Here is a 24,842-nt window from a genome sequence, read left to right on the forward strand (position 1 = left end):
TCAGCTAATTCAGAACGCTGCTGCTCGAGTCCTCACTAGGACCAAAAAAGTGGATCACATTACCCCAGTTCTGAGGTCTTTACACTGGCTTCCAGTCACTCAAAGAATTGATTTCAAAATACTGATGTTGGTTTATAAAGCACTAAATGGTTTAGGGCCAAAATACATTACTGATATGCTGATAAGTTATGAACCGTCCAGAGCCCTTAGGTCGTCTGGGACAGGTCTACTTACAGTCCCTAGAGTTAGGACTAAACGAGGAGAAGCAGCTTTTAGTTTTTATGCACCAACAATCTGGAACAAACTCCCAGAGAACTTGAGGTGTGCTGCAACTCTCAGTTCTTTTAAATCGAGTCTGAAGACTTTTTTGTTTCCATTTTAACCTGCAATTTTCATTCTATTTGCTTCTTTTATTAAATCCAGTTTTCATGTTTTTATTTTTTTTTATTTTTTATTTGCTTCTTTTAATCGCTTTTAAATGTTTTATAATGTGTTTTATGTATTCTAATCTTGCCCCTGTAAAGCACTTTGAGTGGCCTTGTGTCTGAATTGTGCTATATAAATAAACTTGCCTTGCCTTGCCTTGCCTTAATGTTAGCGAACTTGAGATAGGCATTGCTTTGAAACTAAGACATTTTGCATTGTTTTTCTTAATTTGGCTACTGCTAGCACTATGTTTTAGCGTGTTACACATAAACATCTACACTGCAGCATTTTAACATTTTATGGAGTAAAGATAAACGCTTTAATCTCTTGTATATCTGTTATACTTCTTTGATGAAGCAGCAGTGTGTATCCAAGTTTTGTGTGTAGTGTTCACAACGACAGCCTGGGACATTGGTCTGCTTGTGTCAAACACAGTTTGAATGTATTCCTTATTGCAGAGTGCAGAGATCAGATGTGAAAGTGGCCTTAATAACTTATTAGCTTATCGCTAACTCTGGTACTGCTAATGAGCTGTGCATTGTCCCTGCTAAATAAATAAATAACAATTTATGGTGGGTGACCAGTATGTTTGAAACAGTTCTATTACAACCCATAACTTTGTGGGTGTATTTTATCAGTAAGCGTTTTAATGTTGCCACTGTGCAGTTTTATCATCCAGCTAAAATGGACTTTTCCCCCTATAGCCCCTTTATTACTAACTAGAGGTGTATTAGGTGTATACTAGATTTGATTTGATTTATATGGTTCTAGCACAGAATCTATAATGCGTCTTTTTTTTAATACTGTAGTTACCGTTTGCATATTGCCATTACTTTTCTCCTTATGTATAACACTCTCTCCTGTTCCTCACTGGCTTTTCCATACTGAGAAGGTGATTACGGCGCCATAAAACTAGCAGGATCTGGTTAGTGGTCCTGGGGGGTTGGTCTGAGGACATTAAGCACACAGCGACAACGAGCCCCAGCTGTTGTATTTTTTTTTTCTGCATTCATTTGTTTGTCAAATTTAAAATCTCTGCGATTGCCAAGAAGAACCCCCCTCTGACACTCGGCCACTCCAGAACCGCGGTGACATGGCCGCTTTTAGTAAAATCCAATTTAATCTCTGTTGGCGGTAGTGGATAAATCTCTCTCCATCTTCCCAACTGAAGCCAAGGAGGGCCACTCACTCCACCGGGAGCCGCTCATTCAACACACAAGGACATAATGCACACTCAAACGTAACTTGACACAACTTGAAAGTAACAGTCTAACATGCACAATTGTATGTGCGGAGGCAGACTCGTTGTTCTTTTCCTCTCGCTCTCCTACATTTTCTTTCCCCGTTGTATGTTACTGCAGGCTGGGGAAATGATGTCACTTTACCAGAGATGAGATAATGAAATGAAAGAAACGAGGCACATCTGAGACTCCTGCTTTCAACCTCAAGCTCCTCAATTTCCTTTTTTTCTCTTCCTTCAATGTACATCTATCAGGAAGCCGTGTGTGTGTGTGTGTGTGTGTGTGTGTGTGTGTGTGTGTGTGTGTGTGTGTGTGTGTGTGTGTGTGTGTGTGTGTGTGCCTGCAGATGGTGGGGAAGTGCGGGGGAGTGACACCACAGCCCGGGATGCACATTTATGCAAATGTCATATCTTTACCCACAGGTTCATGTCAACATTTGCTCCAACGCTGGTTAATCAAGTGCAAGTGCGTGTAGAGCAAATAAACAAGTGATTTCTGAATAATTCTGCATGAGTTTGACTGCAACGATCCACGCGGTATTGATCGTTGATTTTTCCCCTGCGCTGTTTTGCTCTCCTCACATCAGTGTGAGTGGCAGATGTGCTTTTCATTCCAATGCAATTTATCCAAATGGCAAAAAAAATCTAATTAACATCTAAATGTGCAACCAGCTATCCCCCCCCCATTGCTCCCCAGTGACCCTGTGTTCTGCTATTCAACATACATGACCATTTAACATGTTGTAAATTTGCTCTTGAGGGTTGGGTGGCGGGTTGTGATTAATTGGCCTTAACCATGTTTATGCAACTTTTTAATATAATTTTAAAGAACCACAATGTTTCTACAGTAGCACAGAACAGACAAATGAATATACATTTTTATATAGTGGGTGTCCGCCAGACTTAATAATAAATAATTGAATACATCTTACCCTCATCACTTGATATTGGCCAAAGACTTGAGGCAGTGGTGGATGATGCCATCTTTAGTAGCTTCTTGTCCTTGAAGGCCACCGTAGTTTCTGTAAATTTTCTTAAAAAGCAAAGGGTTAGCAAGTACTACACACTGTATCTTTAAGAAAAAATATTTGTATTTAGCTTTATTTCCTTGCCATTATTATTATATCACATTACATTGCATTATACTTTTTACTCTAGTGTATTTATTTAAAATGTTAATATGTATTTACTTGTTTGCACACAAAATAAGTTAAGCTTTTTATGTCATAGCTTGAGAAATTAAAATAATTAAATTAATTACTTACTTTTTATGGCTGTCTATCATATTCGATGATGACGTTGCTCCATTTGAGCTGGGTTATTGTGGGGGGTTACGTTGATTCCATTTCATGTGGCTTTGGAGGCCAATGCATAACCCGCATGGTTTGCCACATGTGGGGCAGATGCAGTCTTTACTTGAGAGGGGGGCCCCTGCAGCGCATTGGTGTCTCTGTGCACGCCGCTGTATTCTCCTCTCAGTGGTCTGCTCCTGTAGGTGAGACGATTGGCAGCCAGGCTTTCCAGGGATATTGGCTGGATCTTGTGGGATCAGCGGTTCAGGAGGGTTTTGAGATGGTCATTGTAGCGTTTTCGCTGTCCCCCAACAGACCTACGACCTTCCTGAAGTTGGCAATAGGGGATCTGATAGGGGAGTTGCTGGTTGGGCATGCGGACTACATGGCCCACCCAACGCAGGTGCCTCTGGGCAAGGAGCACTTCCATGCTAGGTGTGTGGGTGCGGTAGAAGATGTCCACATGAGGGACTCATGTCCCAGGACACGCCCAGGATCCTTTGCAGGCAGCGGATGTGAAATGCCTCAAGCGTTCTTATGGTAAAGTGTCCAGGCTTCCGAGCTACACAGCAGTGTGGACAGACTGCTTTGTATACAGCTGCTTTGGTAGGAACTGTCAGGCTGCTATTGCTTACACGTTAAAATGCATTTGTAATAGGAAACCAGTGATATAATTTACTGCTTGTGTTAACATATGCTCTGAATGGTCTGAATGGGCATACTTGGAGATATTTCTGTGCATATTTTAAGTTATTTTAGCTTATAATCCATCTGTACCTTTTTTAACAACCGGTGAGAAACAATGTTTCGCAAGCACACAACCTGGCATCATTTTCTATTAAAGTTGATTCTTTTGTCAATGTGCTGTGGAAATAAAACTAGTATAAGTTTTTATAAACTATCAGGGTTAAGCCCTTTAAGAATAATAATTGTGTGCATCCTTGCTTTTCCCACTACTGGAAAATATATGAAATTAATACATTGTAACATTTCTAGTGTATAGGACAAAAATATTGTTCACATAATTACTTTATGTGTGGCAAGTTATTAAGATGTTCAGGGATATAACCTGCTATGTCTGCTTGTTATGACCTATTCAAAGTTTCATCATCTATCATCCATGTCCCTTCCACCTGGACATATTTTGTATTAAACCTGGCGCGTTGACGTCTCACTTTATGCAGCCCCAAAAATCCCAGGGCATAAATGTCCAATTACCCTTTCTTAGATATTTATTTTTGAATATATGAGTAGTTAATGTCAGGCGACTATCAACATGCTTTCATGAAAACAAAACAAACAGGAAATTATGAAGTAATGGCAGTGAATTTAGTTCCTGCCCTGGGCCAAGTCATCTGCGAGAGCAGTTCTTAGCATACAAGGATGTGTGCGACTATAAGAAAACATTATGATGCTCATTATGTTCGCTTAAGAGAGGGTTATTTGCTTCCATTGCTGTAAGCTTAGTGTTGTCTGCATACAGAACTCTGTGTGTTCATATGTGTGTGTGTGTGTGTGTGTGTGTGTGTGTGTGTGTGTGTGTGTGTGTGTGTGTGTAGCCATTGCAGCAGCAGCTATAGCAGTTGAAGATCATTAATTACGAGTGTTTTCCTACTTTCCTCCAGGACTGATAGTATGCTGCAGATATACTGGCTCGTTGGAGTAAATGGCATTAGTACATTGTTCGGCTGGTGCCCTGGGGTCTTGTTTTCTAAGCCTTTTTTTGTTTTAAGTGGTAGCCTTGCGTGAAGCTCCCTTACACTGAGCCTGTTTCTCAAGCCCTTATCCCCCCCTATGGAGTTTACCAACATCGTTTTCATCTCCAAATGGAGAGAGGAAGACGGTGAAGGGCACGGGCCAGGACAGCCCTACAAGGCTTTATAAGCATCTAGCTAGCATCCGTATCAGCGTTCATCAATCAGTGTAGCATTTCGACATTTAAGGACAGGCACGGCAGGGAGCTGCTAACAACCTGAATGGGACAAACAGCATGGTTGGTAACTGGGAGGGGCAAGTGGTTAGCACGTGGCTAAGGGCACACTCTGGCTGAGACTCCCAATGCAGCAATAGGGAGGATTGTCGCAACGCTCATTATAATAGCAGCTTTGATAGAGGTAGAACTGGGTCTGCTACCGGGGCTCAATCTGCCGAGAGAGGCCCGCACAGGAAACTGCTTCTCAGACATGAAATACATACTACGTGCTATAGCTCCTTGCCATTTCTCCCTGATATTATTTTTCCTTGCCAATTCGTGCCCTCGTCCTAATCATATCCCACATCCGCTCCCTAAATCACCTCATCCCAAACCTCTCCACTAATCATGTAAGCTGTAGAGGAGTAATGTTTAACAGATGTGAGTATTGTCAGGGGCCGGCTACATACAACTACACTTTCAAACCTGAGTGTTTTGAGTTTTTTTCTTACCTAAGACGACTTATCCCTCCATTCCATTTAACCCCCAGCACTTATGTCCTACTACTAACCCTACTGTATGTTGGATTGTGGATATATCGCTTAACAAGGGGGTCAACCAATGATAGAAAGAGACACACCAGTGCAGTAAATAAAGCTGTTGACAAACAGCTGTGGGAAGCCTTGATCTTGTGCTGCAGCATGCCTGTGCTGCTAGATAGTGAGTTTAATTTCCTCAATATCACAGTGTCTTTCATTTTTATATCCCTGATTGCATTGCATTAGGACATGGTGTGCTAAACTTAATGTGCCTTGGTGTCCAGTTCCAATATGAGGTATCTACCCATTTCAACATTGACACCCACCCTCCATATGGTCTAATCACATTTGCGAAACTTTTTCTAATTAATAATATATTTTCATAATATGTACTTATAAAAAGACTATAGCCTGCCTAATATTTTGGGGAGTCAGAGTCAGGGGTTTTCAATATATTGCTGAATGAGGATCTTTTCTGATATTTGCCTATCGCAAGGAAATGAGGAGAATAAGGAAAGAAAATGTACTTGTTTTGCGGCCTGGTTGTCTACAGTTTGTCATCTACATGACACTGCATTTGGGTTTATTGCTGCTTACAGTGGATCATTTAGTTAAGATGCAAATTGAGTGTCACTTTGAATCAAATGGAAGTGATGCTAATTGGTCACCGCTTCTGCCTTAACCACTGAATCTTTTTTCTCCAAACAAGATTGAGTGATAGAAATGAAAGTCTGCAAAATGACAGAAACAGCTCAGGTATGCAGGAACAAACTGGTAAAAAACATAAATGAAATAACTACGCACATCGAAGCAAATGCCCTTTCAGAAGGGTGGGCAAGTGCTCCTCTCACAAGTTACTTCGAATCAAAACTATATTATTAGGCACTTTCCCAAAATGACTTTGCTCGACTTTGTGTTTGCTATACGTATTAGCAATGTTGGAAAAGATGAAACAAAGGGAATGCTTTAAAAGTCAAAAAAAAAAGTGTCAATTACTTTTTTCAAATGTCTGGTTTGCTGTGTGCGGTTAAAACCCTGGCCGCTGTAATTGTTTGTTCATTGAGACTTCTTAATCAATACGCCATTTATTTGTGCTAATCCACTCAGTCCTTCAGATATGAACCGGAATGTTTACGATCTTTTGTGGCTTCTTTCCTTCCTGCAGCCCCTCCGACTGTGCGCATCATACACTCAGGGCATGCCTGCAACGTTGAGGAGGAGAGGCACACGGAGCGAGTCTACACCATCCGAGAGGGAGAGACCCTGGAGCTCAGCTGTCTAGTTACTGGGCATCCTCGACCCCAGGTAAGGAACTCTCTACCTTTTTCTGTCTCGCCCTTGACTGACAGCCTGGGACAAGTTACTACTTTTGAAAGTCTGTCTTTTCTGAATTCTCTGCTTCTCCTTCTCTCAATTTACCTCTGCAGCTTTAATTTTAATTCTGTATGAGCGTTGAGTGGCACACCACGTACCTCCGCGCCGAAAACCGGCTTAAAGGGTTTAATCCTTTAATTATTGATGCTTTTGGTTGCATTGTGCACCTGCATGTTGCTAATTACAGCTTGGGGCTCTAATGAGGATGCAGAGAACAAAAAAGACAAACATCTGCCAAAAAAACTAAAACTGTAACGAGTGAGAAGCAGGCCACAGGTAAAAAGACTCTGGTTACATGCCAATGCACAAGGGTCCTCTAATAATCGAAAAGTTCAACCCCGACTCTTTTATTTACTGTTGTGATCTGAACTAATTAAAACCCTTTACTATTTGGAAGAAGGTAGGCCTAAGTGTTCATGTGAGAAGTAAGTACATAAAAAATAAAAGCTGTTTCAAACCACTTGCTTAGACAAAATACCAACTTACTTGATCCATGTGGGTATAAATGTCAGCTCTGTCAAAACATTACCTGACCATGACATTTTTTATTCTCGCAATAAACCGGGCAGGATTTTGCGCACACTAACCTCGCCAACCTTTATCGAACTCTGTTCCCAATTTGCTTAATAACACAAATTGCACAGAATTCAGCACTATCCCCAGACAGGACCTGAGCAAATTTACATTAATTAATGTAATTCCCCTTTTGATCGATAAACAGGGCCATTAGTTTGCACACTTCCCCTGCTGGAGAAGGGAAGCACATTGATTTTTATATCCCAATTGAAAAGGTGAGGCCTCTTCAATTAGAGAGAGGTTCAGACACACACACCGTTCATGTCCTTCTTGTCGTCGGGGGGTACATCTTCACACTCATCATCTGTGTGTCTCCTCTTAATTAGAAATTCGTAAGAACAGAGTATAGAGCGAAGGGAAGGGAAGAGGAGGAGGGGCAGGGGAGAGTGGGAGATCAAAAGCCCTGCATGTATATGGCAGGAGAGGCAGGATCTCCTTTGAAACAGAGTCATTATGAGACTCAAACAGATCCCTTGGCACAGCGGGCCTGGGCTGAGTCTCCCTGGACTAAGGGATGTGTCAGCTTTGTCCCCCCCCCCTCTGGTATAGTGGCATGGCACCACGGGGGAACGCACACTACTTTTTCTGAGTGTTGTTTTTTATTTTACGGAAGCCAAGGAGGTTATCCGGGGTGGCAGTTAAGAGTCACCCCCAAGGGCTGGTTTTGTGATGATGGTGGAAGAAAGAAAACACAAGGGTTTTAACAAAATTCAACGGAAACAGACGTTAATGCAGCAGCTCAACAGCTCATCTTTTCATTGATATCAAATATTAATCCTCAGAACATGGACAGAGTCTTTCTTCTTCCACATTTTAATTGAGCTGAGTTTCTTCATCTTCGAAGAGCGTATGTGGGGGATAAAGTAATGTTTTTAAAGGTTGTAGTGCTCTTTCGATGTGTCCTGTTTTGATTTATGGGCATGGGCATAGCTCCGGTTTTACCATTGGTAGGGGAAACTTTTGTGTCTGCCTGTATTGTTTATTTTCTATGTCATATGCACTCTGGTACACACACACACATACTGTATACACCTTCATACTGCAATATGATTGCTTACAATGTCATTTCTTGCATACTTTCCCCAAAGCGCCCAATCAGTGATATTAAAATATATTTTATGTGTTGTTTGATAACAGTTTGTTTTCTACACAATACGATGAATATGTTCTAAGAGAATGAATAAGAAATAACCAGTAGCTTGCAGCTGATGAAACGGAGCGCTCTCAGTAATGATCAGGCATGGACTTGAATGTCATGACTTTACAGTAGCCAGACATTCCATCATGCACCAAGAGCGCACCTGTATTTCACCTTCATTTGTAATATCCTGATGCTCTGCTGTAAAGTGATTAAAATGGACATGCTGTGTCAAAGTCTGCATATGAATGATGTCCATGTCACAATGACCCATACAATAAAAACCTAACTTCTGATCTAATTGAGAAGGGTGGGGGATGTATGGCGTCGACCTTGTCTTACAAGTAAATATGAATTGGTGTGCAGATGTCAACGATAATTGTTTTCCCTTTTCTTTTCTTTTTTTGGGTAATGGGACATTCTAAATAGTGAAAATGTTACTGGCACTTGAAAAAGAAGCTGATGTCCTCCTCCATCTTTTGCTTTTGCACGTTAATGTTAAAATGACATACGCTCTTAACACCTCACCTACTTTGATTCTAAAAAATCAACTGACTGCTGTCGTTAAACACAGCAACGATATTACTGTAAATCCTGTAATGTTCGGTTGGTTAAGCTATAAATACCAACCACTTCAAAAGTGTTGTTCATCTCACAGATATCACTGCTTAGACTGTGATGCTGCAACAATAGCTGTCGATGTGTAGTGTAGCCTGAGGGCTGTCAGATCATCACGTCAGGTATCCCCAAATCTTGCTATTTTACTTTTTATTTTTTTAAAGATTTTTTTTTATTTATTGGCATTTTCAAGATTTTTATTGGATAATTGGATAGTACAGAGTTGAAATGGGGAGACAGAGAGAGAGAGAGGGCGGATGACATGCAGTAAAGGTCCACGGGTCGGATTTGAACCCGCGACCACTGCAACGAAGGCCTGAGCCAATAGGGTACACACTCTATCCACTGGAGCGCCCAGCTATTTTACTTTTGCGGGAAAGTAGTTTTTCCTTACGGAATTCTCCATACCTTCATACTGGCAGTAACTTAAACCACCCTCTTCATCACAATATCACAGGGGGCCAAGTCAGACTGCTACATCACCGTAAACGGCCTCATTAGTTCTGCATTAGCAAATCCCCAAAATTGCTTTTTTCACCATTTCTGCTCAAATTGCAGTCTCTTTGCCTGACTCTGAGATAGAACTAGCTCCCATGTTAATACGCAGACCGAGGTGTGTTGTCTGCCAAGTACAACATCAGCACCACAAAGGACCAGCCACAGAGTAAATGGGGCCACAGTTGGCAATTCCTCCTCCTTTTTAATTCTTCACATCAAGCCTATCAATATGCACACTTCTTAAATTACATAGACGCCCTCCGGGGCATTCCAACTGATGAAGTCTCTGGATTGTGTCCAGCCAGGCAGCAGCTTCCTCACAGTGAACCTTTCTGTCAGCCCCGTACATATCTGCCCACCCACTTCAGAGGAAAAACAGAGGGTATAGCTAGCTAATAATAACATCATACACACACACACACACACACACACACACACACACACACACACTCATGGCAGCGGCAACATGCCTTCCCATTTAATTGTCAAATAAATATATGTTCCTGTCAGTCACCCGCACACAGTGTAAATTGTGCTTTTCCACTGCCCCTCGTGGGTTTGGCATTTCAAGGTGTAGGAATGAGACTATAGGCATCTGGCAGGCTCAGGGGGCAGCAAAGTCAAATTATCCTAGATGTCAAGTACAGGTCACTGGAAGGATTTGTGGAACGTGTCTCTCTGAGGAGAGAAAGACAGAGGGGAAGTCAGACAGGAGAAATTCTTAACTGCTTTTTCCCTCACTCCCTGCTTGTCATCTCTTTGGAACACACTCTGTCGTTTCCTTCTCTGTGCTGCAGAAGTAATCTGCGGATCAACAGAAAATTGATCAGCAACGATTATGATTATTCATTTATCATTCACGTCATTTATCAAAGACCAAGACTAATCTTTGGCGGCTCTTTGAGGCTGTGCTTAGGCAGAATTGTAACTAATAGCCTATATATCAGCATACTAACGTGCTAGTTAGAGTAAGTTACAATAATAACATTTTGATGCAGTAGGGTTTACTGTGTTAACCACTGTTGTTTAGCGATTTAGCATGCTAACATTTGCTTATTATTTAGACAATATACATAGAGTTTCCTGAGAGTCAAAAAACCCTTCCATTTTGTTTCTCACTCTCTTTATCTCTGAATTTGACTCTATATCGCACACAAAATGTTTGACAAAATGTGAATGCCAGCGCCTTTTCCTGCACTCCATGTATTTTTAAAGTCGATACTCCCTGTCTCCCTCTCTCTTTCATCTCCCTCTATCTAGTGCCGAAACGATTAGATGGTTAATCAATTAGTCGATGAGCAGGAAGTTAATCTACTACTGTTTTGATAACCAAGTCACTTATTAAGCAAAAATGACAAACATCAATTGTGGTTACAGCTACTTAAATTTAAAGACGTTTTTTAATTTATTTTTTATTTAAATGGAATGATGTAAGTGCTATTTGAAGATGTCTCCTGCGGCTTCTGGAGACTTATGATAAGCATATTTCACAATTGTTCTCGACATATCACTGATTAAATGATTATAGTGTTGATTTGGAAATTCATTAGAAATTGATTCTGAAAAGGAAAATTAGATTCAAACATGCCTGCATTGAATACTCATTGGCCCATTTCCTTGTGTCTTCATCACTGTCACTTCGTCTCTGTCTCTATGTATCTGAACACACATACCACATACATGCCGCTTTATCTCTTCATAGTTTCATGGTCACAGTTCTCCAGCTTTGTTCACTGTCTTTGATGCCCAGGATAGACATCAAAGGCTGCCTGGATGATGAAGCCATCTGCCCCAGTCTCCCCTGCCCTGGCCTTCATCCATTATGTCCACACTGCTTTGTTTGAGTACCAGGCTCCAGTAGTCAGCAACACCGCTTTGCAAACACCCTTTTTTTTTTTTTCAATTATTTTCTGGCCAGATTACTTTTGCAGTGCCACGGGTCAGCAAGTACAAATAGGCTGACCTCAGGCCTGCTCCATTCTGCTTTATTCAGACCAACTGGGGAATGCGATCCGTTTTGGATGCTCCCATGACAGCAAGCCTACAGCGCTGGTGTCTTTAGCAGTTGGTGCTTTTTTTTTTAACATGATTTAACCGTCTATTTTTTTTCACTGTTTGCAATACAAACTGCAGTGTCAGGAGGGCCACCGTCTCGGTTTCCCCTTGAACTTCACCCTGTGCAGTGCATCCACGGTCAATTACTCCCAGTTGTTTTAAAGGTGACTTGAACTGCAGCACTCAAACATACCGTGTAGTTCGACACAGAGGGAAAATAGTTGTATGTTTCCTACTCTATGTCCTCTTTCTGTTTTTTATATTTTATTATGATAGACTTTGACTGCGCTGTGTTTCATATTTTTCATAGTTTTCACAAGAGCCAGTTTCTTCTGATGTAGACCTGTAGAGTGCATGCACTCACAAAATGTGACTTGGACCCCCGTTGCTTCCTCTGATCGCTCGATTGTCATGCTCGGCCACACTCGGATGCGCCAGTGAGCGGCACAGAACGCCATCAGGGCCTAAAAGAAAAGATGGCAAGCAATTAGAAACCCGTCTGTAGATATGAATAGCGAAACGTCACAGCAGGTTTTATGGGAGAGTCAGCGACGACGCGTGCTCCAGCATATGATCCCTGCAAAACAACAGACACTGGGCGCATTTTAATTAGCTCTCACTGTGACATCGCAGCATGTGTGGTCTCAAACATGGCTGGGATTTTCAGTCGGATACTGAACTAAACGAGCTTCTACTTTCCATTTAAGCAAATGTTGATCCCTCTGTTGATATGTCTGATTTGAGAGGGAATGGTGTTATAGTCGTGTTGATTTTGCTTCTCCCTGTGGAAGTGTGTGGCGTCTTGTTTTCCTCCTTTAAAAATAGAATATTCAAAATGTGGCATTTTTTTTTCAGCGGTGTGAGGTGGAACCACTGAAACTAGATTCCATTTACATTTCATGCTATTAATATGTGCATGCATTTGCAAGGCAAAGACAGTAATGATACATTTCTGCCATGAAGGAGTGTCTGGGCCGGTAAATCGTGGGCAGTTTGACTTATTCCCCAGTGTATACATGCAGGCGGCACCTTGTGAGTTTCAGCTAAAGAATGAAGAAAGAGCAGCAAAAATAGCCCCCCTCTCCCCAAAGTCAGCCAGGCAGTCTGTGGGCTAGGAGGAGGACCAATTACCATGTTGCTCAAATCCGCCAGCTCCTCTCAGATCAAGAGTATTTGCATTGCACTAAGAAGAGTGAAGAGGGTCAACCTGTTCTCTCCGGGCATACTTCAGGACTTCCCCCCTGTGGGAAGAGGTGCTCAGATGTATAAAGTCAAAGGAGTGAGGGAATGAAAATAGCTCCAGGGTAGAGAAAAAGTTGAAAGCCTCACCAGTAACGTGGTCCGCTGCCCCGCGTTGAAACAAACGGGAGCATTTTCCTTTTGAAAATATGAAGAGTTATTTAAATACCCACTTCTTAGTGTCACTTTGACAATGCACTTATTGATAGCGCGCTTTCCTAAAACTCAAAGCTCTTTACACAAAAGGCAAAGGAAATGACTGGGGGAATAAGCTAGGAGAATATTGAATTCTGCTGATGTCGCCATAAGCCAGCTTGCTTTGTATTTGCATGAGAGGATCCAGGGCAGAGTCGGAGAGTGACACAGGATTCAAAAACTTTGCTCCATCTCGTTTATAATCATGACTCAAGGGCTTGTTTTGCTGAACTCATTGTGTCCTTAACTTTTATAGTAGGGCCACAGATTTGCTGGCAGTGGAGCTTCGGCATTGAGCCGTTGCTGAGTTTGGGCTTTTGCGTGGAGTGGTTTCTCTCACTGTCCCTTGATGCATTTGAAACAGGCCAAGTGAAGTCTCTTCTGTGCAGTATGTTCATTTATTTTTAATGGTAATCTATCGCCTTAAAGGCTGTGTGAAGGTAGGGGACAGAAGCCAAGTGTAGCTACTGACTTTCTGTCGTTTTTCAAAGAAAGAGGTTGGTGATCGTGATACACACTCACAAACACACACACACACAAAGTCTTTGAGTTTCAGGGAAGCTCATTTATGTCTGCCACTCAGTAACACCCCAAGCAAGACAGATAATCTAAAACTCTGATACACTTTCTGCATGTAAATTACTCTCCTTGTCATCTTCAATCCTCAAGCTCAAAATAGCCTGTGGAATAGGGCACCATTATCAGGTTTCGGGCCACCCACCTTTTAATTTCCTTTTGCACATCTGTTTCGAAAAAATGACCAAACTTCTAGCTGTCGTAAACCTCAGGCTGAAGTCGTCATGAGTGAACCCCCCCCCCCCCCCCCAGCTTAGTGCGGCACAGCGGCAAGCAACCAAGATAGCACCCAATCCCTATCCCTCCATGCAATGATATCCCTGTACTATCTGATGCTATCTCTGTAAAATGGGAAGATATCAGGGTCCAAGATGATAACACACCATACCATAGAGTGTAGAGATATAGGATTCTAATTCATAGCCTCCGCTGCCTAGCAAGAGATACGTGAAACACTGCAGGCAAAGTCAGTCCATCTGTGGCTTCTTTAGGATGAGGGATTGAATTGAGCTTTATGCTCGGTAGTTCTGGCCGTGTGGCCCCCAGGCCAGAATTGTAACAGTACCTGTTCATGCTGTATGCTTTAATGAGGACAGCAAAGGAAGATGATGGAGAGTCAATTACAACCTCATGTTGGCCAGTGACACTGTTTCACCTTTCATTACTCCTCGACGCCACGGGCTAACTGGGTCTCATCAGTTAGTGAAAAGGAACTCATGCAGGGAAGGCCATGCTGAGGTCAGTCTTCTGTGAAACAGTGGAAAAAGGGAATTTAGCGTTTTTTTGCTCGTAAGTCCACCATATGTACTTTGAGATTCCACAAAATAACATGATGTGTTCCATCAGTCGTCTACATGCATAATCTTGACAAAAACACAAGACGATATAGCAAACATGCACAGCATATCCATTTGATCCAGCTTGCAATAAGTAGCCTTTGCTTACCTCAACTTCAGAAACAGATCATTATTTGTAACTGGCTCATACTAGACAGGCCTTAAGTTCTAACATCCTGTTTTATAGCTAAATGCCTGTTTTCTGATTGGATCCTTTTTTAAAGGGGCAGTTTGATGTTTCAAGGAAAATGGTATTCCACTTTCTTGCCAAGAGTTTAATAGGAAAATCAATGGATATGAAACCACGGACAACAGGTCAGCTTAACTTAGCATAAATATCGTAAACAAGGGTAAAACTTAGACTGGGTCTGTCCAAAGCTAAAAAGTCCTGCCTACCAGCGCCATCCAATATAATGTATTCCATTGTTTTATTTTCTTCAAACCACACATTGTGGTTTTGTGAAGGCTTATATGCCAGACCATTTATTGGTAAGGCTCAGTAACTTCAACAACAAGACTCCAGGAAATCAATTTGCCCATTCATGGTTCTTGAATATGTTTTGCTGTTAATACAAACTCAACACTTTCTTCATACGTACCTGGTCTAAGTTGCTCCGAGTCTGTTTTTGAGAACAAAAATGTTAAACCAGTTTTAAGTTGCTGTTAGTGAAGCCAAACAGTGGCTCAAAAAGCATAAACCCTCCAATCTCAGTCGGCTTTTATGGAAAAGTTAAAGCAATTATTTACCAGGTCTGTAATAGCCACTGTTCCATGTTTTTGTATGTGGGCCATGCCTATTTATATTATCTAAATAGTACTTTTCATTTGACAATATACTGTATCATCTTGAATTATACTACAGTATGAATTCACTCGATACCTGAAGCTGTATTGAAAAAAAAATATAGGGGAGAACGGGGTAATCTGAGCCACTTTTTACATTTGCTCCCCTCTAAGCGAGCTAAAATGATTTATCACTCAAATTTACACATTTCCCATTAATTCAGGATGTTTCCTAGAAATGGGCAAGACAAAGGGCAGTGAAAATATGATTGTTTTAAAAAAAGTTGTCATGTGGCTCACTTTACCCCAGCTGTGGGGTAAACTGATCCACTTACTTTTCCCACTCTGAAACTACCATAACAACACATATTGTAACAGTAAGAATCCTGAAAGCTAGCCACACATTCCAGAACTAATGTCGGACTAGTAAAAGAATGATGGGGTTTGGTCAATTAAGCAAAGCAAATTTTCTAAACACTTGAAAGTAACTCTGAACAAAATCAAATACAACATATTATAATTCAAAAGGTTTTAATAAGATTCAAATTAAATATAGAACCAGTTAGATTAGAACACAGTCTGGGGGTCAGAAGAAAGATGAGAAAGGGAAAGATGAGAAGGTGCTCTTTCCGTGTGGTTGCCCCAGGTCGTCTTCCTGGTGTATTTCCTTGGCATGATGGCTTTTCTACAATGTGTATGACATTAAAATAAAACATATGTCATGTAATATTACATTAAAATATGTTTAAGGCTAAACTTAACTTGTGCCTCATGGTGGGGGAAAGTGAGACAGTGGCTCACTTTCCCCCACAGCATTTGGCTCATTTTCCCCCACCACCACAATTTGAGAAAAAACTACCTCTCTTAGCATTTCAGGCTAATCTTCAGTTATCAGCATCACATGGTTTCATATGTTGGTAGTTCATCAACACGTATGATAGAAGTTTTTCTACGTGAATACATTTGCTTTGGCACAACAGTTGATTAAGTTGACAGCAAGAAAATGTACTTTTACATGCAAAATACCTATTTTGGTGAAAAAAACATGCTTACCACAGCACCGTGAGGTCCTCTCTTTCAGGGCCATGGGGAAATGAGAGGGGCTTGAAAACATATATCTCACATGACCACAAATGTTTTCCGTTGCCTAGATACAGGGGGTGGCTCACATTACCCGATGCCTCAGATTCCCCCGTTCTCCCCTATAATATAGTCATTTCTGCCTCCTTTTCTTCCCAGATCCGATGGACGAAGACAGCAGGCAGTGTGTCGGACCGCTTCCAGGACTCCAGTGTGTTCAACGAGACGCTGCACATTGCCAAGATCCTAAGGACCCAAGGAGGTCGCTACTACTGCAAGGCTGAGAACGGCCTGGGATCTCCTGCCATCAAGTCCATCAGGGTGGACGTCTACTGTAAGTGTTGAATATATGATGCATCATGGGAAATTTTCATTTGTCCTTTAGATTGCTTCAAGTTTTACCTAGCATTTACCATACATAATTGCACAGTGTTGCCTCCCAGAAATAAGAATCTTTGCTTTGTTGAATTTTGAAAATATTAGATAGATTACAGAGTCAGTATCACTGTTACAGTGTGAAGGACAGGCAATGTTGTCGATTTCTCTTCTGCCTAAAATCAGACACTCCAGACATGAGCCTGAAAAGGTTTTTATTCAAAGTTGTGATTAGGCAACAAAGTCAGCATCTCACCAGTGAAGTAAAACATACTGTGGTACAGTTGCCATCACAGTTAGCGTTTAAATTGAAAGCAGAATATGTTTTAGTATTACATTTATCTAAAATCTAAGGGTGGAGAAATTAGTAATGTGAGACACTTTTTACATTTGCTTCCCTCTAAGGAAGCTAAAATGATTTATCAATCAACAGCTAGCTTGAAAACCAAATAGTTCAAAACTAATGTCGGACGAGTAACAGAATCATGGGGTTTGGTCAATTAAGAAAAAAAAATTCTAAACACTTGAAAGTAACTCTGATCAAATACACCATGTACTTCATATTCAATAATTAACATTCAAATGACAGATAGAACCAGTTATGCCTCGTTTCCACCGAGTAGAGCGGGTCGGATCGGAGCGGTTCGGTCCGGGTAGTTTGGCTTTTCATTTGCCAAAAGTTGGGTAGGGTACGGTTTAAGCGCACCTAACCGCTCTGAGCCGCTCCCGATCTCAGTACTCCTCCATAGGGGTACTAGCCGCCTGAAAGCGGGCCGAAACGGCGGAGCCGTCATTTGATTGGTCGAAATAATCATTTCCGCCATGTGTAGTCATCTCGGCAAGAGTGAAGAGAGTCTTGTGTATTGGCGAAAATGTGAGCACAGCAATGTTTATTGTGTGGTGTTTTTCCTCGTCAATAAATTAATCAGTTGGTTACACTGTGTCCCACTAGTCACGTAGCTGCCGCAGCCAGCGCTGTTCTCTCACTGTCTCTGCCAGTTGCAACTTGCACCGAGCCGTCTCTGTGTGTTTTCGCCATAGATAGTAGGCTAGTAAATACACGCTCACAACAACACAGGGGGAATAAATAAAGAAACGGCTGGTTTGACCAAGCAAAAAACGAGAGATCGCTGGCTTGTGAGCGCGGCACTGTTTATTGTGTGGTGTTTTTCCTCGTCATTAAATGAATCAGTTGGCTACACTGTGTCTCACTGCTACGATGTCACGTAGCTGCCGCAGCCAGCGCTGTTCTCTCACTGTCTCTATCAGTTGCAACTTGCACCGAGCCGTCTCTGTGCTCACAACAACACGGGGGGAATAAATAAAGAAGCGCCTGGTTTGACCAAGCAAAAACTAGAGACCGCTGGCTTGACCACAGTTGTTCCACAGCCCGATAGTTTAACCCACATTCTGGCGGCGGCTATCGCAGTCCAGCCTAAACCCCGCCCCACCAGTAAGGGTAGGGTCCGCGGTGGAAACAACACCGAGATTCTTAAAAGTGAGCTGTCCCGCTCTGAGCCGCTCTGATCCGACCCGCTCTACTCGGTGGAAACGAGGCATTAGATTAAAACACAGTCTGGGGGTCAGAACACAGGACCCTTAGAGCCAGCTAGTGTCTGGGGGTCAGAGCAAAGAACAATCAGAACCAGCGAGAACAGCCTGGGACTCAGAACACAGGACTAGACCCAGCTGTAATTTTCCATTTTTTGAGTCTTTGATTAATATTTGTCTGCATTTGTTTTATTGGGATCATTCATTGAATACAGATATATTACTTAGAGTATATTGGTGTTAAAGGTCACTCTCCTGTCCCCCACATAAATATGTGCCAAACCATGCCCTTGCTGACACCCCTTCAACCATCAACCCCCACCTCCAGCCCACATTGTCTTTTGTCTTATTCAAACTACCTCAAATATAATGGATTCATTAAAAGAGGGCACAGACACTGTCTCACTTTACCCCACAGCATTTGTCTCACTTTACCCCACTGCCACAATTTGAGAAAAAACTACCTCTCTCAGCAAATCAGGCTAATCTTCAGTTATCATCATCACATGGTTTCATATGTTGGTAGTTCATCAACATGTATGATAGAAGTTTTTCTGCCTGAATCAATTTGCTTTGGCACAACAATTGATTAAGTTGACAGCAAGAAAATTTACTTTTACATGCAAAAAATACATTTTTGTGAAAGAAACATGCTTACAACATTACCATGAAGTCCTCTCTTTCATGTCCAAGGGGAAATGAGAGGAGCTTGAAAACATATATCTCACATGACCAAAAATGTGTTCCATTGCCTAGATACAGGGGGTGTCTCACATTACCCAATGGCTCACATTCCCCCGTTCTCCCCTATTAGATATATTACCTTCTCAATTTGCTAAAATGTTTAAGTTCTGTAAAATACTGAAACATCTAAACATTCACATAGGCATCTGCAGCACAGGCCATTAGTGCTGATAAGTGTGTAACAACATGACATCTTACAACCAAATATAACCACAAACATAGTGGTGCGGTAAATGAAAATGTAGTTATTCAGGGGAATAGCATCCAAAGAGACCTTTGCACTCTCCTGAGAATGTTAATTAAGCTAAAACCCTTTTGTTGTCCTACTGACGCAGCCATCGACTGTATGTGCAAGCTCTCTCTCTCTCTCTATCTCGAAAGTATCTGTGTGACAAACGGTGAGGGTCATTAGCATTCATCAAAGAAAACAGTGATTTATTGTTATTACTTTTATTGATCCAGCATTGATTGTCCTATTTCAACTTGAGGGTTGTTCAAAGAGTGGTGAGTATGGTTGCGCTTTCCCTCAGAAAACATCCAACAAGCATGAGTGTTATGTACAGTGTGTAGGTGAACTGTGATCAGCTGGATTAAGGGGAGATTCGTGATCATACTTTCTCGGCTTCATAATGTTCTGCTGAGATACAGTAAAAATCACATGTGTGGTGCCGGAGGAAAATCTCTAAGCCGCCTTCTTAATTTTTCACCACTTCTTCAGTCTTTCCCTCTCTCGGTAAGCACTCACTCCATTGCTTTCTCTTTTTTATGCCAAGCTACGAAGTAAAAAAAAAATACCACATCTTTGAAAATTGATGACCTCTCTGCCCTTAATTTGTGGCCGAACATCCAATTTTCAGTCACAAAGGAAGAAAAAAATCAGGTAGTGGAGCAGAACACTCTAGCACTAAATAAGATGCACTTGAGACCTTACCACTCCATGACAGCTTTGAAGTAAAAACCTGCATTCATTTGATGAATTCTATCCCTGGCCGGCTGTCTGTAGCCGGGCGAGTGCACTCACTCTCCTCTCTGCTCCCACTTTGCTGTCTCTGTGTTCTTGCCCCCTCGGTGTGTGTGAGCCACATCCTTGTACCTGTTTATTTGGACTGACATGGGCAGAGGTTGTGGACTTGAACCCTGTTTAGCAGGCTTGTGGAAGGCCTGAGTGGAGCAGCCGAGAAGGGGCAGAATGTGTGTTCTAGCAGCTGACAGTAGGAGCCTGGTTGCCTCTGTGCACCATTTCACCCCGGGCTGCACTACAGAGCATGAGGAGCACACGTACACAGACACACCGGTGATAGACCTGAGGGTAATTGGATAGCTTGGTTCCTTTCGACGATGATTGAGGTTGGCTGCTAAAGGCAAACTAATGATTGTGTTTCTGGTGATTGATGAAATACCAATTCTATTCCAATCAGCTGAGCACAGATGGGGGGATTGGTAAGGTAAAAAGACAGATAAGGAACTCTTTTAATGAATTAAATAAATGCAGTCATTTTGTTATCCCGATGATGTCCTTGCATCTGGCCTTGTAACGCGGTGTGCGTGTGCTTCATTAGCTATCACTGTGTTCTGCTGCACATCCAGAAGGCGAACGTCATCCCTCCTGTGCAATGTTATAGCTGTCTCCTGGGGGTGAATTTAATTGATTGGCCTTTGCATTGCACATGCTATTTTTAGTCGCTTGCAGCTATGATTTTTTAATTATCATTAGAATTGGTGTTTTGGAGCCACAACACCTAGTATTATGTTTGCTGTCTCTTTCGGATGGATCTTGCATGTGAGCTTCTGCTCTGTTTACGTAAGAAAAGAGGAAGAAATAACGGCATCAAAAAGGAAAGCTGTGCACTGCTACTACCAAAGAGAAGATGCTCTAGAGTCTACATAACCAGATGCAATGCCCCAGCATGTTTTACATTCAAGAGGCTTGAATCCTGAGTGATCTTTCCACAGTTGCCTCCTCAGCATTCTTTTGAGACCATTTATTTGCGTCTGCTGCCTGGAATCAAGGGGTCTTGTTTTCAATTTTCCAAATAAACACTGGTGATCCTTTTCATATGTGCACTTTTATTAGATCAAAGTGTGCTTTTTCAGGAAGCACAACCCTCCCCTTCATAAAGCCAGTCGCCTGCTTGACTCATTTTCAATTAAATTAAACAAAGGAAGTGAAAGAGGCTAAATGTAGAGAGGCAGACTGAACATGTTTCATGCGTTGACTGTGATCTGCAGAAAACATCGGGAAGGGATAATGAATGGTTAAAACTGAACATTGCAGCCCAGAAGAGCTGGAATTAGCCATATAGCCAGCTCACAGCTAACGTATTAACAAAGCTCAGAAGTCCATCTAAGCACATTTTATACCTGCTGACACTACTGTTGTCTTTATCGGCAGTAAGGTCTATGGGGAAGGTCCTCTGCAAAGTTAATAAAGAACCTTGCCCACCTCCTACACTGATCGATTTTAAGCTTAGGATGCCTACTTTATTTCTCCTACAGGGGCAGTCTTTTCAGTGTTTTCATTTCATTCGAGACGCATACCTTTTTACTGCAGCATCTATTGTGTCATTGAGTAACTGATTGAAGAGTTCTGTACGGGGCAGCTTATTGTAAGCTCTGAGTTCAGTGACCATCGCAAGAAACATCACTAAAAGAGATTTGGCAAGGAAGCGACAAGAAAAACTAATTATAAGTAAAGTGTCCACGGGAATTATATATTCCTGGTATTTGCTTAGAACTTTTTATACTACTTTTCAAGCTTAAAAATATACATACTATGGAATGGTTATGTTGATTAATCAAAATCAAGTCATGGACGATTTAAATTGATGAAGTAATTTTTGTCATTGAGGATGTGCCTTCTCTACACATTCATTGGTTCCAGCTAGTGTCAGGAGCTTGCAGCTTTTCTGTGTTTTGTATTATCTAAAATAATGCACTTGTTGTTTCTCAGACAAAACAAGTCATTTAAATACATTAAGTGCTCTGTGAACCAGCAATGGGCATTTAAAAAAAAATCGTTCAACATTTTGTGGACTAAATTTATTTAAATAATTTCATGAAAAATACAGAAAAACTGAAAGTTTGTATAAGTCAAAAAAACACACTCCATATGCTAATGTTGGGCAGATGATAAAATGTTGTCTGCCTACTCAGGTAGTGCAAGTTTGTCAGTGGTTGTGAAATAGTAATAAAGGAACAACTCACTGGGCTGTGAATATCATTTTACTGAAGCTTTCAAACACATCTCCCCTCTTTCCTGATATTTTTCACTAAGTTTCTTCAAAAGGAGGATTAGAGTAAGACAATAGTCTGTTTTCCCTGTGTTATCTCGGGAAGGACTAACACAGCCCTTACTCCACACTGCTGATTCAGATGCCACAGAATTTTAATGAGGATATTGTGTGTTTGCGTGTGCTTTTCGGCACATGGACTTAAGTCTGTCTCAGCTTGAATAATTTTGCTGGCAACAGCAGCGTTCATCACGATTTGAGACCTACAAATGTACCATTTCATTGTGTTCACGCATGCGAGGGGAAGCAAAAAATAGAGGCTGCCCATTGGGTTTGAGCACATGCTTATGCATGAACACACTCTCCACCGTTGAGGTCCTGACTCACACACACATGTCAAAGGCTTAACTTGTCTTGGCATAGTTAGTGCAGTGCTGTGCAGCAGCATGTGGTGTGAAGACAACTTGGGGAAGTGCATCTGCTTTTTGTTTGCCTTCCATCGATGGAGTTCATAAAGGAGCTCAGAGACCAAACACGAACTGATTGTGTTTGTTTAGCAGGCCCTGCTGGCTTTGCTTTATCCAGTTGGTCAGTTTAACCGACACCTGCTGTTTCATCAAGTGACCAAATTTTGCCGACCTACTACAAGGTGCCTGATGTATGCGCTGAGCAAGAGTGTGCACACAGTTGACTGTTCACACAGTTGTATACCGTTCATATTAACTCCTGTATCACACTTCATTACTGCTATTTGCACTCTGTATTCAATAGGCTGGGGCCCTTTTAAAGTTACGAGATAATATATTTGGGTATATGCAGTAGGAAGGGTGTGGGATGGTGAACCCAGGGGGGAGCCATTGATTGGAGGATTCAGTTGGATGAAGCAAGGGCTGGAGGCTGCTTCAATAGGATGAATTATGACTCAGATTGAAGGAAGATATATAATTGTAACTGGTGGACCACAATCTAGTCATAGCTATTACTGTGACAGTTTCATAAATAAAATAGCTGAAAAAAACATTAGTCACATTAGTCCTCTTTACCTGCTTATCCTGTTTAGAGTCAGGAGGGTTGAAGCCTATCCTAGCATGCACTGGGTAAAATCTACACTCCTACTACGACTGGTCATTTAGAGCCACAAATGATTTGTAAGTCCATGATCTCAGGCAAACACTTGAATGATAAGATGTTATCAGCTGTAGCTATAGCTAACTATTTAAGCAAACGTTCCTTTAACTTTAAATCTTTCAAAGCTTTTAGGGGTAAGGACTAATCGATATGTAAAAGTAATGCCACTGTAATGTTGCTGGGGTTGCTGCAGTGCAAAGAGACGCAACTGTTAGCACTCTGATATCATTGTGAGGACACTCTACATTTGTGCAAGTTGTGAAAACACTTTCTAGGCCACAAATGAATGCAGTTTGCTAATGGTTAGCTCTGTTGCTTAAGAATAAACAACTCGGTTACTAATGTAGGTATTGAGCTAGTTTGTCAGGCAGGCAGGCTAACGTTTTTCGCTGTACGTTAGAGAAAACAAACACACTGTTTAATCCAATTATTTTTGCACTTGTGTTTCTTGGTTGAAAGAATAAACTACTCTCTAAACTCCAAACAAAGAGCTCTTTCTGTTCACGCTGCTTTGACATGTGGAGAAATCCAAAGCTCGACAGACAGTGTTTGAGGCAGGGGTTTAGCAAAAAGTTAATCCCTTGCATGCTTTTGGACTGTTAAACAAACAGACAAAAAAGGAGCATTTAAAAAATAAATAAAAGGAAAATGGTGTGAAATATATAATAGTTCTTATATAATCAATTTTGGAGCTTAATCCATGCGCTTTAAAATAGAATTCTAAACTACAGAAAACTGAGGAATGTGCCAGTGTCTCGTAATGGTGGGATTTGTATGATACAAGGTGATATATTGTACAATCTCCTGAAAAGATCCCATAATGCATGTAGACAAAGATATATGTGCAGCGGCTCTAAAGTGCTTTTGGATGTAAATAGCCTGGTGTGATGAATGGTGTGATACAGCCACGGTGAGTTATCTGAGCCTTGTTTGAATCAGGACAGAATGAATCAGCACATTATGTGTACATTATGTAAATGTTTGCTGGTTTGGTTAATGGAGGTAGAGCCAGTTCACGACTGCCCATTACTCTTTCAAGGACTTGCTCCAGGGAGGGGCTCTTAATCAGAGTATAGTGGAGTCAACCTCATCTCTTGCCTTTGTTTTTCCCCCATCACTTCAAAACATACTACACAGTGTTTGCGTTGTGTATGGTAATGGGATTCTCTTGTGAAGATTTCAGTTTTATCTGCCTTTTTATCTATTTTTTATCTTAACATTTTCTCTCTGGGTGAAGAAAGGCCATGGGTGACAGATACTTAGTATTTATCTTTTCAGACAGTATTTTTTGGATATGGACAACAGCATACCAATTAAAATAGTTGAATCATGAATAATAATGATGATATTGATCTGAGTTCTGCAGAGATTTATAGAGCATACCTAATAACTGTTCTCTGATTTAGTCTCATAAGGCTATAAGTGTTGAAATGTTGA

General features: G+C 41.4%; 1 protein-coding gene across 1 annotated transcript in view; it reads left to right on the forward strand.

Annotated features, from left to right (window-relative positions):
• LOC307266139 (MAM domain-containing glycosylphosphatidylinositol anchor protein 2) overlaps window positions 1–24,842 on the forward strand; it is a gene marked incomplete at its 3' end in the record, with an annotated part of 152,960 nt that overhangs the window by 41,517 nt on the left and 86,601 nt on the right. Inside the window, exons 2-3 of the mRNA XM_080048075.1 lie at window positions 6,575–6,714; window positions 16,537–16,711. Coding sequence (XP_079904201.1) covers window positions 6,575–6,714; window positions 16,537–16,711 — 315 coding nt within the window. The remainder of the gene's footprint in view (window positions 1–6,574; window positions 6,715–16,536; window positions 16,712–24,842) is intronic.

The sequence above is a fragment of the Ammodytes marinus genome (genome assembly GCF_949987685.1).
Source record: "Ammodytes marinus genome assembly, chromosome: 19".
NCBI classification, from domain to species: domain Eukaryota; kingdom Metazoa; phylum Chordata; class Actinopteri; order Uranoscopiformes; family Ammodytidae; genus Ammodytes; species Ammodytes marinus.